At 39.4% G+C, this 18,938-nt stretch overlaps 1 protein-coding gene across 1 annotated transcript in view; it reads left to right on the top strand.

Annotated features, from left to right (window-relative positions):
* The first annotated feature begins 585 nt into the window (after positions 1–585).
* LOC103759527 (von Willebrand factor D and EGF domain-containing protein) overlaps positions 586–18,938 on the top strand; it is a 175,847-nt gene continuing 157,494 nt past the window's right edge. Inside the window, exon 1 of the mRNA XM_029962195.1 lies at positions 586–682. Coding sequence (XP_029818055.1) covers positions 586–682 — 97 coding nt within the window. The remainder of the gene's footprint in view (positions 683–18,938) is intronic.

Here is an 18,938-nt window from a genome sequence, read left to right on the forward strand (position 1 = left end):
TGTGGCTGGGCAACACGAGTGATGGAATTCTTCCCCTGCATTTTGCTTTTGTCTTTTGTTCTGTTACTATCTCTGCTGAGACGACGCTCTGAAATGCACATCTCGTTTTTCACGATCCTCGCACATAAACATGATGCCAGATATGACTGCAATAATCTGGAGTTAGTGCTGCCTGCTTTAAAATCCTGGCAGGCAAGCACGTTTTACAACCCTAATTTCTGCGGGATCACCTCCCACCCCTGAGGTACAGGCTGTCCTCGCCCCCTGTGTGTGCGGGTGTGTTACCGGGTGCGTAAATCCCGGCAGCTGCAGCCGGAGCAGCTGCAGGGACACATGGGCTCTGTTTGCGTGTGGGAGGGGGTGAGTGTGGTTTGTGTGTGGCTGGAGGGCTTCCCTCTTGGAAATTCTGGGATTAATGACACATTAAACCCTCTCCAAGAGAGTGGATCGAACAGAGCAAAAGAAAGAATAAAAAAGAATTGAAACAGGCAGGCAGGCTGATGGGCTTTTCCTGCAAAGTTTAGGGCTTCAAAAGTTAACTTATAAGCAACTGCAGATGCATGGATAAAACCTGCCTTGGACACTATGCAGCAGCACTTTCCTTTCCATCAGCATCTCCAACTTGTTGCCTACCTATGTTGGATTCCCTTGCTGGCCATTAGTGCTGAGTCAGCCACATTAGGTAAGGATTTTGTACTTTTTAATTATTTGACAGTCATTCAAGTGATGAGTTCATTTGTATTTTAAACTGAGATGATCTTGCTTAGATTTATTTTTGAATGTGGATTGGAGTGACAGAGGGCTATTATTAGAAAGAGCCTCCAAAATAGAATGGAAGTAAGGTTAAAATAAACAACCAAGGTAATGAAGAAGGGCACAGTGATTGCCAAGCATACTTGCAGCACATGATGTATTTGGATTATTACAGGACTTCCACTTTATTTTTTTACTTCTTTTTTTTTATTATTTTTAAAGAAATTAAAGACCTATGAAAATTCTTACTTAGTATTAGAAAAAAAAATCAAACTATTTAAAGAGTATATATAATATTTTCCCATAAAAGGAGTATGTGAAATAAACCATAAAAGAAAAAAACACTTTAAAATAAAAATGTATTCCTCCGGGAAAGAATTATATACACCATATATCAGAGCAACATTACAGATTAGTTAATTACACATATAATAATGCACAGCTATATGGCCTCTGGCAATAAAAAGTTCATGAGTAATTTCTCTACTACTGTATACAAGAAATGTGAGGCTTGTTACACTCTAGCATAGAGTTCAAAGAGGACACAGGTTTTACATATGTGGCTTGTTTATACAGCTTTAATAGTTACCTGTAGGAATACATTGAGAATCATGTTAGACATTAGTCAACTAGTGAAAACAGAGTTAATAAAAGAAACTGAGAAAAGCAGTCAGACAAGTGTGCAGTGCTGTGAGTGATTATGGATTCAGCTTTGGCAAACTCCAGGGAGGCACTCCCCCTTAATGGAAAAATGTTGCAATATTTTACAAAATTTAATTCTAGTAGAGTTCCAACTAGTCTTAACAGTGATTGTCAGCCAGCACTCATTAGCTCTATGAAGATAAAACAATATAAAGCCCTCTTCACTTGGATATCAGAGGGTCACCCAGAAAGTTCTGCAGGACTAAACACAAAGCAAATGACCTTATCGCCTTTGTCTTCAAACAATGCCTTTAATTTCTGAAACCTTTTGAAGGGTTGCCAGTTTTATGGAGGGTAGCAGCTACTTATCTATAGAACAAGCTTTTCATCAAGGGGAAATGACCTTTTAACTCCTAGTAACTAAGTAACTGTATTTGCCACTGTATTTTTGTAACTGAAGGTAACATGTGTAGACATCCTTATGACCCTGGGAATACAAAACAATAATTAAGAAGTGCTGTCTCTTAGGTGATGCAGAAGGATTCATAAGGCTTGTTGTTGTGGGTTCTTTTTGTAGTGTGAACTTGAAATAAATGAACCTGCTCAAAAAGTTTACATTCTGACAGATTGTGTTGTGACGTTATGATGTTTACTTTATGCTGTTCACTTTTGTACTCTAGCAAACCTACTAATCCCATAAGAATTTAGGGGTGAACAAGGGATATCTGACCAAAGAGCTTTTTGCAGATGCCTTGTTAAGAGGGAGAAGATGAAAAGTCCTTTAAAGACCAAGGAAGAGCTTTATCATCTTCTGCAGTCTTATTTTAGGTAATGAACCTCCCTGTGACTGAGGATATTCTGAATATTTGGGCTTTTTACATGATTTCCTATGACTGAGAAACATGAAAGTGTTACCAACAACAACATCCGTAGATGCTCTCTGGTAGAAGATTAAATAAAGCATCAGGGACAAAAGCAACTCAGTGAATCATAGATGTGGGAGGGCTGACACAAAACAGAGCTTGTCAGACTCTTCTCAGATGAAATTCTGTAAATAAGTCAATCAAAAGAAAAAGACAATAGATTTTTACAGGGGTATTTTAAACAAAAACATTTATCTTAGAATAGATAGTTGCTTGTAGCATCACCAGTGAGATGGAATTGCTTCCCATCCCCTCTGGAACCTTTTCATAATGTACAATTGAAAAAGTTTTTAATTTAGATATGAGTTTCCTGCAAAGGCATCCTTGAAGCTCACAAAATCCACTGGAGCTTCACTACAAGATGAAGCTACTACTGTATATAGTAAAATCAGATACAATTAATTGTTTCTAAGTTCAGTCCTGTGGGTTTCCCTCAACTCTGAAACACAGAAGAAAATATTCAAGCATATCCAGAGGTGAAGAAAGAGAAGAGAGAAGATGGTGTCAGGGGAAGGTGAAGTGCCTACAGCCAGCATGGGAAGATAGTGTGTTCTCCAATGATCTGAATAGTTTAATTTGATTTAAGAAAGTAAATGAGAATGGTCTAGCATGGCAAAAATCACTCAGTATGTCTTGCAATTTTATAAGCCCCGGTCTTGCTTTCCATAGAAGAATGAAATGAAAATCAGAGTGTGTAATTTGCTTTGTATGCTATCCACAAGTAACCCATGATCTCACTGAGAGCTTCTGCTGTAAAACTCGAGTGCCAGGGACTGTCCATGCTGAAAGCTGGACCCAGGGAAATATTTCACCATAAGTATTTCAAAAGGAATAATTCAAACTATTCAGGGCTTCTCCCACCTGCTTCAAGATGACAAACTCTCCCATGCCTTGGTCATACCTCAAACATGTCACCCAGGTCCTCAGCAACCCCCAGAACCCCAGGGCTTCTTCCACCCTCAGGGTCCCCGAGCACAGCAGGAGTGTGAGCAACCACAGGGAATCCCCAGTATCTGACCTGGAAGCAACTTGCAGGGATCAAGCTCTCAGGTCATGATTGGGTTTGGTCAGGGACATTCCCATGCCTTTGGAAATGACACTGGGATTATTTTTAATTATAAAATCTTGTTTACAAGTTAATATTCTATTTTCTCTTCTTTAAATTGTGTCAATATTAAGTACTCCAATGACCCCATTGTCTGGAATTGTCATAGAATCACAGAACAATTTTGGTTGGAAGGGACCTTAAAGATCACCTAGTTCCAACACCCCTCCCATGGGCAGGGATCCCATCCACTAGATCAGGTAACTGGCCCAAATTAAGCTAGTTTTTGTTTTTTAAACTAAGACTGAAATCTGAATTTATTTGATTTTGTGATCTCAAAGTGAAGCAGACATTTTACAATTATTTCTGTTTGCTGGTAACTTTTTTGTTCCACTCTTTTTTCACATGAAAAAGCACAACAGGGTTGTGCTTCATGCAGGGATAGTTCATTCATAAAGAAGGAAAAATCAGGAGCTGTTGCAGTCTGGGGGTGAGGGATCATCTTTCACCTTACAGTGATATGTTTGTGACTCTCCTGAGCTGTATCAGTCCATCACTATCAGATTTTAGGGCTTTGAAATTTGGCAGAGAAACAATTTTTGCTTAAGCATTTGCCTTTTAATTTCTGATGAAAATTAATGAGAGTTTTCAAAGTTATACCTGCTTAAAAAAATAAGTTTGGTGTGAGAGGGCTGCCTATCACCTGCCTCTCTCAGGGATTTGCCTATTTCCCATTGACCTGCCAAACATGTAAGCTCTTTGAACTTCTTAACAGCTATTTATCACCCTGTGCTGTGCTAAAATTGAGGATCCATTTGTTAGACACTGCTCATAAGAGTATAGGACCTTCATGGCCAAAATGTTTCCTTTAATGTTCCGGTTCCTCACAGTTATTCTGTCTCCAAATGCCAAATCTCAAGAAGTATTGTGCACATCCAAGTTCCTTTGCAATCGATAGGAACTGTGAGCAGTCAAGACAAATCAGTGTTTGTTCCTAAGGTGACAAGACAGATTTCTGCAGAGAGGAAGCATCATCATTTTGTTTTACAGATGGGATGGGGATGTGAAGAGGCTCAAGGTCATGCACAAAATCCTTTGGTGAAGCTGAGATCTGTGCCGAGGCCTCGTTAGTCACAACCCAGCCCCATTAGCTGCAGCACAGCTCATAACTGGAACAAAAGCCAATATAGGAAATTGAGTGTAATAAAAATGCTCAACTTCTCTCCATCTTCCTTATAAACTCTGAAGTCAAATGGCTACGCACAAACTCAAGGGGACACAAAGTGGTTTTGGTGGATTTTAGACTGCTTAACATGTGGCCAATTCTTGAAATTCTCCCCAAATCCCCTTTGATTTCAATGGGAAATGATCCATTCTCTTTCCAAAATGCTATATGTCTTTATCACACAAATACAGAAGAAGAAAAGAAGGAAAAGCCATCCTGCACTAGTTTCATTAGAGACAGATTTTCTTTTCTGATTGTTCCTACTTCTTCCTCAACTACTTCTGTAGCCTAATAAATTAATTCTGGTTTTGGAAATATCTTTCCTCCATCATCTTTTTTTGTGATCTGGGCTGGCTCCTCCAAAAGGCTGGGAACATTGCGGAAGTACCATTTTGTTGGGTTTTCACTGTGTTTGTGCTGTACTTCTTTGAAAAGTTTGTTTGAAAAAGCTCACAAGGCAGCCAGATTACTGCCTTGTCTGATTTTGTCTACAAGTTTGTTCTCTTGGATGGTTTGTTCTGACTTTTTGGCTACTTTCTCCCTGGGTCAAGTGTCTTTCCTGTCACTTCAGAGACTGAAGTTTAGTGTTGGACATTGCTGATGCCCAATCCACTGCAGAAATGGATTTTGTCTTTAACAGTGTTGGCAGCATGTGTTGTTTGTTTAATGATTGTTAAGTTTTCTTCAAAGAATTATATTTTACCTTCAATTATGACCTTTGTTAATGTCATTGTGGCAGCTACACTATGTGTTTTGCCTTAGGTAGAGATTATTTGTGGTGAAACCTGAAAAACATGGATTAGATTGAAGAATATTTTTATCTGACTTTGAAACACCAATAAACCCATGTGTTAGTGCATGCAATTGTTTGTACAGCTTTTCTGGGAAGAGTTTTGTGTGTTAAGCTCTTAGGAGATTTACTTAATGAGAGTATGTACTCATTTGCTTCTTTCTGACACATCTTATTTTGATTACTCTGACGTCTATTACTTTGATTGCTGTGTTCACACTGCATGGCATCCACGGGGAGCCGCAAGGGAATATTCTACATATTGAAAGGAAAAAAAAATTGATTGCCTAATATAGCTGAGGGATTGTAGCAGTCTGCTCTGCTCCTTTTGCAGGTTTTATATTAATTCATCGATTGAAACAGAGTTTACTTATTCCCCTACTTTTTTCACAAAGCAGCTTCCATGAGCTGGGTAGCAATTTATCTGCATACCACAGTAATGTAATGCATCTCCTGTGGTAGCTGGAACATTTTACAACTCAACTGTCTCTTGACAGCTTTGTGTTGACTGTTTCAGTAAAGGCCTCCTCATGTGGTATCTCACTAATGCCTCATCAGCTCAGTAGCTCTTGCATTTTCCATGAACTGGTGGATACCTCGAATTTCCTCCTCCTTATGCTATTAAGAAAAAGCATAACATTTCCCATCCTGGACTCACACTTTTACTTTCTCTCAATTTTTTAAATGGCTGATCAAGTTATGTTCAATTTGCCTCAGAAGGTAGAAGTCTTGCAGAAAAAAAAATCTGGGGAATGAGTGTTCTCAGAAGTTCCTGAATAGCTCTATAATGAGTTTAATGGTAAATGTGGAAAACTATTTGGGATCAGAACTAGACAATTTCTTTACAGAGAGGAACATATTTTATGTCAACACCTGCTTCCTTCTCATCTCCATTGAAAATTGTATTTTGCTGATGTTTGACTGTCATGCAAAGTTTTCATGGAATTTTATCTCACTGATTTTCTACAGACCTGTATGAAAAGCAAGAGAAGATAAAATTCAGCCAGTAGCTTATTTAATAGCTAAGCTAATGTTTTGTTATTCATAACTTTGTAATTAAAAATCTATTTAGAATTAACATTATTAAACTTCATTCATCAGATGTGTTATTTGTTGATCTGGTCCAGCTACCAGAACAGAGAGATCCACAAACATCTTTCAGAGATTACTTTAATCACCTTCTCTGTCCCTTTCCTCCAATTATTTACTTTACAATCAACTATGGGCATGCTATAAAACTAGTTGACTGTGACTCAGCCTCCCTCAGTAACAGAGCATAGATACTTTGATTCACTCAGGCTACCTTTTCATCAGCTCTCTTCTTTTCTTAATGGACTAGAGAAAAAATATATATAAAAATTCCCTGAGCCATTTGCTCTGTTCTTCTATTAGATGTTAAGATTAGAGCTAGCAACAAAGACATAAACAGGGTGAAATCTAATTAATTCCTAGTTTCTCTTTTGCAAGAAATACAAGGAAAATTAAGAGAAGGCTATTTCCTACCCCATTGTACTTACAACTCATTCTTCAAGTGCCAAAATATGTGGACATTCAATTTTCTGAATGTGTATAAGGCAGAATAAAAATAAAGGTAAAAGAAATCTATCCTTTTCCTTCAGCTACCCCATAACTAGAAGTTTTTGGCTCCAACAGAGTCTTCTAAGTGCCAGTGGGACTCAGACATCCACACCCCACAATATTCCTGAAGTATTTGGGCTTCTTTTCTCCTATAATATCCTTTAAAAGTCTCACTCATAATTATTGAATATATCAATCCTCCCATTTCAAATGATTTTCAGTCTTTTGTCTAGTCTTGTTGTTTCAATTGATCTTGTAAAAGATTATTGTGAACAGGTATGCTGGGAAAGCTGGAGTAGCTCACAGCATTCTCAGTCTGGAGCAAAGATGCATTTTGTTCATCCTCCCCTCCTTGCATGGAAGTACCAGTCATGACCTGGGGGTCAAAATCTGCCCAAACAGGAGCAGACAGGACTCATTTGTGCCCACACCCCATATACACCTCCCTGTAGAGCACCAGGGGTGTCCTGCCCACTGCAACACACCTCAGAGGAAGGAAGGTTTGGTATACCCTTAAGGTATAATTGGCAAAGACTGTGACCATGTGGAAGCTCTCAGGCTTGGATTTGGAAGGATGAGGTTTAATCCCCGTCCCTGGCATGTGCCTGTGCGAGGGCATTAGGATTAAAGATACTGGTGTCCTTCAGGACAGCTGGATCCAGGTTGCAGACTATGATCCCAGCACAAGCTATACATTTCCCAGAGGAATTTTATGACTATTTTCTCCTCTTGACATGATTCTTGCCTTGCAATACAAATAGTTTTGACATAAATCATAAATTTACTACCCACCCTCAGTCCTTTGCTTCTGCTTCACATTTTCCCAATAACTGATACCTTAGTCAGGAAAATCACCCACAGTCATTCCTGCTGCCTCCTAACGTTTGTTATCCCCTAATATTCATTTTTCTGTTTGCTATTACCTGTACTCTGCATGGGTGTGGAGACACTTTTTCTCATTAAAATGCCTCTGACAATATTATTCATCTGCTGTTTCCAAACAACTTCATCTTCTGTCTTAGGTCTGAGCTTGCAGCTTGTCTCCCGAGAATACCAAGCATCCTCATTAGGTGCTGGAAGGATGTGAGGGGAGCTGTATTTGGTCAGCCCCATGCTGCTGCCAAGGACCCTGGCACAGAAACACTCACAAGGACAAAAAAACCTCTGGAATGAGGAAAAAGCATCTTTACTGCTCAGAAAAACTGGTGGCAGAGACTCTAAATACTACTTGCATACACAATGATTAGCTGGAAAGAAGCTGTCTCCCAAAGTCTGGGTTTTGTGTTGGCATCAGATTATTTTTTTATGACTCTTAAGCAGATAACTTAATGTTTCTTTCAATGTGGTTAAATGGAGTATAACACTAAAATGTAACAATCCTGTAAAAGGCAGCACAGGTGGCCACGTGTGTACGTAAGCACAGGAAGCATCACTTTGACCACCACAGTTATCACTGCTTCATGTAATTATTCCTGCAAGTAGTGCTGCAGACATGCTGTGAGAAAAATTATGGTGGTACCAAAAAATTCACCACACAAATCCACCCAGTGCACTGGATTTTTGCCTCTGAATTCCATCGCTGCTGTTACAACCCATCTCCTCACCGTGATTATCCGCATAACAGTTTATAGACTGTATGACTTCCCAAAGATATCCTACTCCACGCTGAGTAGCTGCTGTTGATCCACACAGGAAGGTTTTCTTCTCTCTGATTGCTTTAACAATTGAAAACAATTAAAAATTTACTTTTCCACTGAGATATAACCAGTAAAAAAACCCAAAGTGCTAACTGATATTCTGGTATTTTTTAATCACTACTGACAGGAAAGATGTTGTGCTTTAGGACAGTGGAGCCAGATCAATCTCTCCTGTCACAGACAAGTGCCCTCAGAACTGGTCTATCGATTATGCCAGGAAGAATATCTTTAGATCTCTTATTTGAACTGTTTCACTTTCTATTAGTAATTAAATACATCTTGAAATGAGGACTTCAGTGTCAGTGCCATGTGTTCATCCCCTGTAAAGGTATAAATACCTGTGATGGACAGCAGCTTCATTCACTCTATGGCATAATGTATATATGTTATTTATAAAAAATAAAAATAAAGGAATCCCAGTACAGTTAGATGAGTAGATGATCATTCAATTGATCAATACACATTATTTTGGTCAAAACCTTATGTTCCAGAGCACAAGTCTCCAAATTTCTCCCCTCCTAATACAAAACCTGCACCAACAAAGGAATACAGGTCTTCTCAAAACTTTCAAATTTCTGTGAAAAGTTTCATTAACAGCATACAAAATAATCAACATTCAAAATTCCTGACCAGCTCTAACCCAAGTATACATTTTTTAGAAGAACAAATAAGCTGAATAAAGGGGGTAGTAAATTTCAGTATCAGTAATGATACTTGTTTATGAGTCCCCAACAATTTGTAAAGGAGTGATTTATGTTAATTTGTGCTTGGGAAACAATGTCCTAATACACTGATTTTCAAATGTTCTTTTAATCAAAGATCCTTTTCTTCCAAAAGAAAGCCGTGGAGTGTCCTGTATCCCTTATTGTTTTATTCTTAAGGGAGGCCATTAGGGATATTTTGTATAAAGAAAAGAGGATAAAGTAAAATTAGTTTTTTATTTCCAAAAATCATAGTTTTACTGAAGGCAAGGGACTTCTTAATTTTTGACGTACTGAAAAGGGCCCTGAAGCTGGGTAGGAGGTACCCACTGGCACACAGCCAAACAGGGCTATATGGTTATACTTGAGTAAATTCTGTATGAAGACCTGGGTGCTCTGTGCTTCATGAACTGAAATCTGACATCTTAAGAGCCCTCACAAGTTAAATAATATTTCAGCCTCTAAGATATGCTTGAAAACACCCATTCTCTATTATCAGATGGTTTGAGCAAGGTATGGCAATATATTCCCTACATCCAGTGCAGGCAACTGGTGGTGAGAAAGGCTGCTCTGGATCTTGCTCCATACTCATATCCAATAACTTCCTCAAGGCCACGAGCTTATTCCTGCTGTTTAAAGCCACCTTCATTTCTTAAAGTGTTGCCTAGCACTAAAGTGCTCTGTTAAGCTGCTGCCATGTTTTTCCATTCTGGTAGAAATTATTGTTCTATATAGTTTGATTTTAAGAGTGCCTTCTGGCATCCATTTGGGGAAAAGGCACTACATAAAAGCAAAATCAATACGAGAGACAGTTATATTTCCTGGGCTTTTTCGTTAGCTATAAAATATATACATTCAAGAAGGGAGGGGGGAAGAATATCAGTTCTACCCAAATTGAAAGAGGACAAGACAAAGCATGGAAGACTATGCATGAATGTGCACTGGCAGGAGCATGGACTGTGCAGGTTGCTGGGCACAGGCAGGTCTCTGATCTCACTATGCACAAACAACCCCACAAGACATTGGCCTGTCCTGTGACAGGCATCAAGCAACTGCCAAAATGCAGAAATATATGTATTTTAGTAAGTGATGTGTTTCTTGACTTGTTCTCACTTTTCGTTAAAGCCAAACTGACTATTAGCTAGACACAGGAAAATTTGCCTTTGCTCAGCACTAAGAATGAATAAAAGAATAAAACAGTGCTGAGCCAAATTCTTCCTCAAATCCCCACTGAACTCCACCTATGCTACCTTTGCTCTTTTTTCCCAAAGTATACCAAAATATTCTTCTTTCTATCTGAGAAAACCATCCTTTCAAGCATCCTTGGATAAATTCCTCATCACCTCATGTGATATATTTTCTAGGATTTGCAAGCATAGAACTAGAAAATTCTGAAAAAGCTGTAACTGATATCTCTACAATTATGAGCTTAAAGATATAGCAGTAAATTTTTACCCAAACCAAGTTATTACTGCTTTATTAAAGCCCAGCTGAAAAATTAAAATTCAGACTGCTGTATTAGCCGGTATTCTGTCACAGGTTACCAAACCAGAAAGGCAAGCACCTTATTTTAACTTGGAGTAAAATTTCAAATCACAGTGTCTATTCAGTATCAGCATGCAATTATGAGAGTGAGAAATTGCACATAAGCCTTTTTTTTTTTTTCTTTTTAACATGGGCCTTCTATAATGACATTTTCATTAGCAGGAAATACCTGTTGTCTGTAGAAAAATAATTTGTCCTGGTTTTTGAAAACTAAATTATCCCCTCTAAAAGATTAGCTGAAAAACACTATATAAATTCATAAGCATTCCAGATTAAATAACAAAGTTTTGCTTCTTTCTGGTGACCCCTAGTGATGCATTTTGTGAGAGAGTTCAAGAGTAAACCCAACAACTTATTTATTTCTGAAACGCAGATAAGGCATCTGGAAGATTTTATCTATGTGATTTTTTTTCCACTAGCCCATAATTCAGAGATCTGGGAAATAAAGGCCCAGAAAACTTATCAGTATGCAGCTGTTGATTTGAAACCCAAGTGAAGCTGTGGAGAAAAACTTGCAAGCTGGTAGTGACAGCACCAAGTAGAAGAACCTTTGTAGGACAGCCACTGCCTAAAATCAGCCTCTTAGGTTTAAGGTACCACTTTCATGACGTGCTTACCATCAAGAAGCTTTACACATATCTCTTCACGTTTGCCCTTTTGCCTCATACTCTCAGTTTTGTTATTCACAGTAACTCCCTTCCTGTTTTGGCTTCTCTTTGGCCTCTCAGTGAGGTAAGACGGTGGAACAAACCAGAACTGGGATTCAAAACGACAGAAAAAGCAGCCATTAAGAAGAATTTAATTTTTATCATCATAGCTGTGTGGCATACAGATCAAAACTCATCTCAAACTCGCTTCATGAAGGTGCATCAGAAGGGTGTCCCTCTCCTGTCGGCCAGACCATTCTATCCTGTGACCGTGAGGTGTAGCTTGCTGAACGTGTTATTCCATCATGAGAAAGTGCTCCTCGCTGTGCACAGACTGCTGCATAACAGGAAAGGTTTAAATTAAAAAGAACAAGCCTCCAGCTATCACTGCCCAGCCTCTGCCATCGCACAGTACATCTCATACAAATAAGAGACATTTGTCTGCCTGAATCATTCCGCTTGAGTCAGGAATTGTAACAGGATGTTTTGGTGCTGTTGTGCCATCTATAGCCATCCTAGGACCCTGCTTCCCTCTCACCCTGCCCAGAGCCCACCCCATCTCAACATCTGCTGTTCCCCATACCCAGCTCCTGATCAGTCTTTTCTGGGCATCGGCTGGAGCTTGGACATTTTGTCTTCCCCAGAACCCTTGTTCCAGGGGAAGAGGGTGGGAAAGCATTTCTTATTCATCTCTCTACTTGTTGCAGCATGGTAGAAGTTGATGATTTTATCAGTCCTTTTACATGCTTCAGTATCCTGCTCAAACCGTTGAGTTTATTTTTACAAAATAAAATGGAAGAGTGTGTCTAATTTTTAACACAGGGATCTCATGTTATGAACATTGTAATACCGTGTTAAATTCAAGACCCTTGGTCCTGTCCAACTCCTCTGATTTTCACTGGGGATAGAACAGAGAGCAGAGTTTGGCTCATTTGTGCATTGTAACAGCTGTCCTCAAACCCATTTTCCTTAAAAAAAACATTGTGACCAGCCTTACATATCACAGACTCCCCTTTGCATACTTTTTCATTTTTTCCTCCTAAATTAACTACTGAGAAAATAACATTCACCATCCTAATATTTGTATTACTAATGTGAGGATAGGCAAGAAAATTTCCCTTCTGTTTTTATAGCAGAAAGATTTATTGCGGGTTGCTAAACAGTGGAGTGATTAAGTCATATTAAAGACATATTTAAGACAAGTGATTTCTGTCTTTTGAAGTTTTAAACTTGTTTCAAGAACACGTCTTGATTTTGAACGTGACAATATTTCTTCACAGTAGTGCAAATATTTCTGTCCTTCCCCAGTGGGTCACAACGAAGTCAATAAAATATGCACACAAGAAATGCAAGCAGCATTTGGCTCAATATAAAGATTGATAATGTAACCACCTAAAAACCCTGCTTTTTATTATCATAAGACTCTCCTCATTTTTTTATAGTTTTCATTGAGCAAAACAATCCATCATACTTGAACTTCATCCACGTTTCTGAAACCAATAGTTTGCATGAGTCAATTTTTAATTATGATATTTTTATAAAACCTACAATTTATTTCCTGATTTTGTAAAACACTTTAAACAGTAAGTCATCGATATAAATTATGTCAATCTCAAGTGACCCCAAAGTCATTAATCTGACTGGATTTCACAGCAAAGCATAATACAGCATAACTTACTGGCTCTCCATCTGATACCCCAGAGCAGCAAAGATGGGGCCAGCAGTGAGGAACAGTGGGAAATCTCCATTTTGCTCTAGATTAGTGTGATTTTTAACCTTTTAAATAAAATGCCTATTGTGCTTAGAATCCCTGTTGCACTCTCACATTTAGGGCGAAAGGAAAATTGGTCTTTTAACTCTGAAAAAGAGAATAAAGGGTTCTCATCCATAGCATTGTACAAAGAGCAGTGAACCCCTACTCCAAAATATTGAGCTTTACACTCAGCCTGATGGTGAACTTGTCCTTATCCCATTCCTACAGCAAATCCTGATAGCAACAGAAGGGAATCTGCCCAGGAGGGTTGAGAGCAGAAATGGCCCATTGGTAGCAGCTGTTTTCCAAAATGGCTTTCTGCTTTGAAGGGGGGAGGGGGGGGGGAATCCATTGTGCCAAACCCCTTCCTCGTGGCTTTTTAGTACTACAGGCCAAAGGCTGCAGAGCTGCTAGAAAGGTGACTCCCCCAACCTGTGTGAAGCACAATCTCCCCCTTCTCCTTCCTATCTCCTGTTACTGCTCCTTTCCCAGGGTCCTCCCTTGCCGAGGGCTCCTGCAGCCTGCCAGACAATCTCACCTCTCCAGACCCAACACCTGCTTCTCTCATTTAAGACAGTTTTTGTGTGTGCCTCCTTTTAAAACCTCTTTTTTGGTTTTCCAGCTGTTTTCCCTTTTGGTGGCCACCTCAGTCCTTTCCAGTTGCTATCTCTCTCGGCACAGCTATGCTGGCTCCATCCTCCTCTGCTGGCAGCAGCCTCCTGCCTTCCCTTCCTTTGTGTTCATGGACATTGGTTGCATCCTTGTGGACTTAATGCCATTAAAATAGCAGTGAAATATGTAAAGGATAAGAACATGGCACAGGGATGAATGAAGATTACTTTTTGCTCATGCATAGGAGAGAGAATCACAGGATTTAGCCTGTATTTTTCAATTAATAGAGTATTTTTCTGTGTGTCAATTTTTAGTTCTTTTAAAAGTAGGATGCAGTTATTGTCTCAGTCTACATGAACTAGCATCACCCAGGTTCCTGTAGACAAAGAGAAGAGGAACTATTGGAAGGCAAAATATCCTGGCTGTTACACCTTTCCAAATTCTCTTGCTTTCAATGCCTTTCCTTTCACTTTATGAAAGTCTTTGCAGGAGACCAGCAGGTGAGAGGGAGCAACTGCAGCACTTTAGGATGTTTGCTAAAATGTAGTCACAGAGTAGAGCACGATGGGTTAAGAAGAAAAAGAAAAATCCAATGGCTTTTTTACTTTTCCTAGGGGACAATTCCCACACACTCCATTCTTTTTTCAGCACTTGAAATGGTTTCTCTTCCTATTTACAGAGTAAGATATACAGTCTGTACTTCAGTTCATATTTTTTGAAGTTCAGATGCTCTTCTCCATATTAAAACATCTCACAGGCAAATGCATATCCTTATTTATACTTCCTATATTAACTCAGTTACATGGTGGCTATAAAATTCCATAATAAGAAATAAGAGCTCTCATTGCACATTCACAAAACCCTCTAAAGAACAGAGGAAGAACAGGCCATAAGTGTCATAAATCTAACTCAATTTATTCCCAGTAAGAGTCTACAAATCAAACATTTTTATAATCCAGGATATTTATGATAAAATGGTGAATTTATAAACCTCCCCCAATGGTAATTCAATAATTAATGAGAAAATAACAAAATAGATAACAGGTTTCAAAATTTTTGCATCAAAAAAGTGAAATATTATAAACAATAATATGCCCTGTAAGCGTTTAATCAAATCTGCGGTGAAAGAGGGCAAGAATAACATTTCAAAACTTTCAGAGCTCTCTCAGCCCCTGATCCAGAACCTTCCAGTTTTGCTGCTGCAGTAGTTATGGTAATATGCAGATATTTTCCTTTCATCAATTATTCCCAAGTAAGCTGAGGGGTAGATTCCAGGCATCAGGCACATTTTCGGTCTCCGGCAGGATTTTCAGGTATTATATCCACAGGAGAAAGGGGGTGGTATGACAGACTTGTCCGTTCCAGTCTGCCTGAGAAGATGGACTGGAAAGAGGATTTTCCAAATGGCACCACGCAGAGCTCTCTCAGTCACATGATAAAAGCCCCTCCTGTACAAATCCTACAATTGCTCTTGCTCATTCCAAGTTCCTTGCTACAGAGGCAGCTATCTAATCCATCTCGTAAAAGAGATATTTGGCTTGAATCACCTAGGCCTTTACCTTTCAAAAGGTAGAAATTCTCTATTTTCCACCCCAAATATGTTCATAGATGTTGCTTTTAAGCAGATGTTTTCACAACATTCTCCCTTAGCCTGGAGTTCCCTTTCCTGCTTCGTACATATCAGCAACACAAAGTGCATCCTCATCTCCATTTTGCTAGGCTAAGCAAATTAGTTTTAATCTGTACTTTAAAAGTAAACTCTTTACTCTCCTGATTATCCTAATAGTCATTCCTTCTGCTTGCTCAAATCAGAACACGTACACAGGGATCCAAATGAGCTCTGTACAGTGGCACTAATTTATCTGCTGCTCTACTGTATTTTCAGCACTGAAAGCAGCTTTTCATATTGCAGTGGAAACAGTCACCTTGTGATCAGATAGTATATCCTTCTTTTATTGACCCAATTCTATTGTTAAATCTTGGGCTTGCTAATGTAGTACTCTGCCCTGGAAGTGCTCAAGTCTCATTTGTATGTGAACAGGACTTAAAAGGGTTTTTGGAGATAATTCTAGATAACAGTATATAAGACCTGTGCATACTCAATTCAATGGTATTTGTGATAAAAAGAAGGAAAACGAATGTGCAGCAACAAAGGAAATTCTGTGACTCAGCTAGAAAAGTAAAAAGCAGGAATCCAGTAAATATCAGTCTTTAGGGATAATAGCTTTCAGTGTTCAGCTATTCTTCACCAGCTCCTTATCTAAAGCCTCTGTGGCACAAGCTGAGGAGAGAGAATTCAACCCACCAGAGCCTCACAGGAGAAAGGGATGTACAATCTGTGCCCACTTTTCAGCCACTTAGGAATAATACATGCTTTTTGTTGATAATTTAGATTAGAAATCAAGCTATCAGGACTTTCCTGCCTGGAAGGAAGGTTCTGGTTTACAGTGTTTCTGCTCATGGAACCTCTTTCTCCTGTTTAAAATTGTTAAAATGCATGTCAAGGTCAATTTTCTGTCAGTGGCCAACAATGCAAAATCTGTGCTTGCGTGACTTTGTGTGATTACAAAATCCTCTTGCTGGTCTCAGGAATTCCAATAGAAACGATCATTTCTGCCTTGCTCTTTCCCATTTAAGTTGTGAAACACTTCACAAAATGTAGATGTAAATGCAGATCCTCCCGCTTCCTGCCTGACAGCAGCTGGCAAAACTGATGGGGAATCTCTTCACAGCTCTGCCTTTTTTTTTTTTTCCCCAGGCATCCTGGTGAGTCTATCTTCCTCTAGGAAAGATAAGACATCCAGCCTGCCTTGTTAAAAATCAGCTTAGGGAGTAACACTCAGCAGTGCCAAAGCTCATGAGGATTTTCTGCCACAACCTATCAGAAGAACATGCCATCTCCACATCTAGAGGGGACGAATCCTACCTCATTCTTCACTATTCAGGAGGGATTTTATTAAAAAAGAAGGTGCTTCATGGGGCTTGAAGCAGCAGGACAGAAATTCCATAGCCTGGGTGGCCTTGGCAGCCACCGCAGTCCCCTACACCTTGCTGTGTATGAAATTGGACACAATATAAACATGTTGGAATCAAACAGCCTTTTTCTAGAGTGAATTAGATAACAATTTTATTCAAGACCTGTAGGAGAAGATTACTTATTGCTCTCTGGTGTCTGCAGAGAGCCACAGTCTCATCTCAGACTAATGATGCTCTGGCATTCACGCTTTATTTCAGTCCTCAGCAAGCACTCACAATTAACATAAAAAGGGCACTACTTACGCATTAGTTTCTGTATTTGACTTGAAGATGCAGACGAATAATACTAAATAAACATCAACTGTTAGACTGTGGGACTTAATATGTTTTTGGAAACAGGCGATGGAAGTTTTAATTGCAAGTAGAAAGATTTTGAGATCATTGAGATCACTTCCATCTGACACTAATGACTGTGGTTTCCCAAATCAAAGCCCAGAATTTACAGCCAGGCTCAGCACCCATTTTGCTTAGATCCTCTCTTACGAGCAGTAATGGCCACTAATGAAACAGCCAAAAGCCCAGGTGGCTCTCCTGAAAATGTACATTTTAGAGCCTTGAGACCTGATCCCGCAGCTGCCAGCTTCACCCTGGGAAAGCCATTAGCAGCTGGCTTCACGTCTAGAAAAAGAAAACGAAATATGTTGCATTTTCACAGCCATCAATCAGCAGATACATTGCCAGGAAAGCTTCATAATGATGTAGATATTGCCAATTGACTTTGTAAAAAAAAATATACTTTTCAGAAGGGAAACATGTAGGCAAAGCCCAACAGAAGATCTCAGCATACACTTGTGTGCCTGTGACAGAGTTCTGTTTCTTATTCGGAGGGGAGGGGCCTGATATGAGACAGCACCTCCCTTGACAGAGGTTCCACTGTTCACCCTTGTCCCAAAGGGTGGCAGCAAGAGGGCACATTCCCTGCACCCCTCAGCACCACCTCCCAGGAGCTGTGGCAGAGGGCTTGTCCCCAGCCTTACGTCATTAGATGAGCGACTGTGCTTGCCCTGCTGAGCTTTCTGTTACTCTTTGGAGAAGAAAGTTGAAAGAGCAGAAGACCTTAAAATGAAAAAAAAAAAAAAAAGTTGGAACCCTCATAGTTACATAATGATGCAAGCAAATGTGGTGGGGAGAAATACAAAAGCACTAACGAACTAATGTTACTTTTGGGGTTTGGTTGGTTTCTTCCTTAATGTTCCACAAAATGGCTGAAAATTATCAGCAGCATTACTGCTCTTAAATGTTGTATTTCCAAAGATTTTGCTGCTTTTAGACCTTTTTTATTATCTTTACCGTCTTCCTGAGAGAGATACTGAAATGTCTGGCATGACTCATGCTGTGAGCAATCCCTCTGTGAGAACTGAATGAAAACAGGCTGATAACAAGGGTGATTTCATTAAAAGAGCCCAGCCAGGTGACTGGTTACATGGGACGTTATTGAAATTATGCATGCAGAACTCTAACACTGTCATATTGTTTTAGATCATGTTTTCCATAGTGCAGGAGAAAGTACCTTTATCAGTTCAGTGGAGAAAGGTTGGAGATGATTGAAGTAAAACAGCAGGAGGAGGCTGACATGATTAAGTCACATAGCCAACTGCCCATGTATAACACAGTAATGGAGGTGAAAGAAGAGGGCAAACTAAAATTAAGTCAAAAGGACACAGGAGACAAAAGGCTACACATATAGGACATGGAGAGGATGTACAATGAGCTGACTTGTACAGATAATTCCTGTTAATATTGATGTGAACGCTGTACTAACTAGTGCTGGAATGGACAGTCTGTTTAGTGAGCATGCATGAAGAAAAGCATGTTTAATTAATTTTACAGTCGTGGGCAGAAAGGTCAGATGACAGCCTGTGAGTCAAATCCCCAGCAGCCAGACTGGACAACAGAACAAAAAAAAAAAAAGTATTTGGGAGAAAAATGAGGTCAAGTCTGGACTCACTCTGGTGATTGTTCACACCTCTTCAGCAGAGAATAAGATCTTA

The sequence above is a fragment of the Manacus vitellinus genome, unplaced genomic scaffold (assembly GCF_001715985.3).
Source record: "Manacus vitellinus isolate BGI_N305 unplaced genomic scaffold, ASM171598v3 scaffold_43_pilon, whole genome shotgun sequence".
Classification (NCBI taxonomy): Eukaryota; Metazoa; Chordata; class Aves; order Passeriformes; family Pipridae; genus Manacus; species Manacus vitellinus.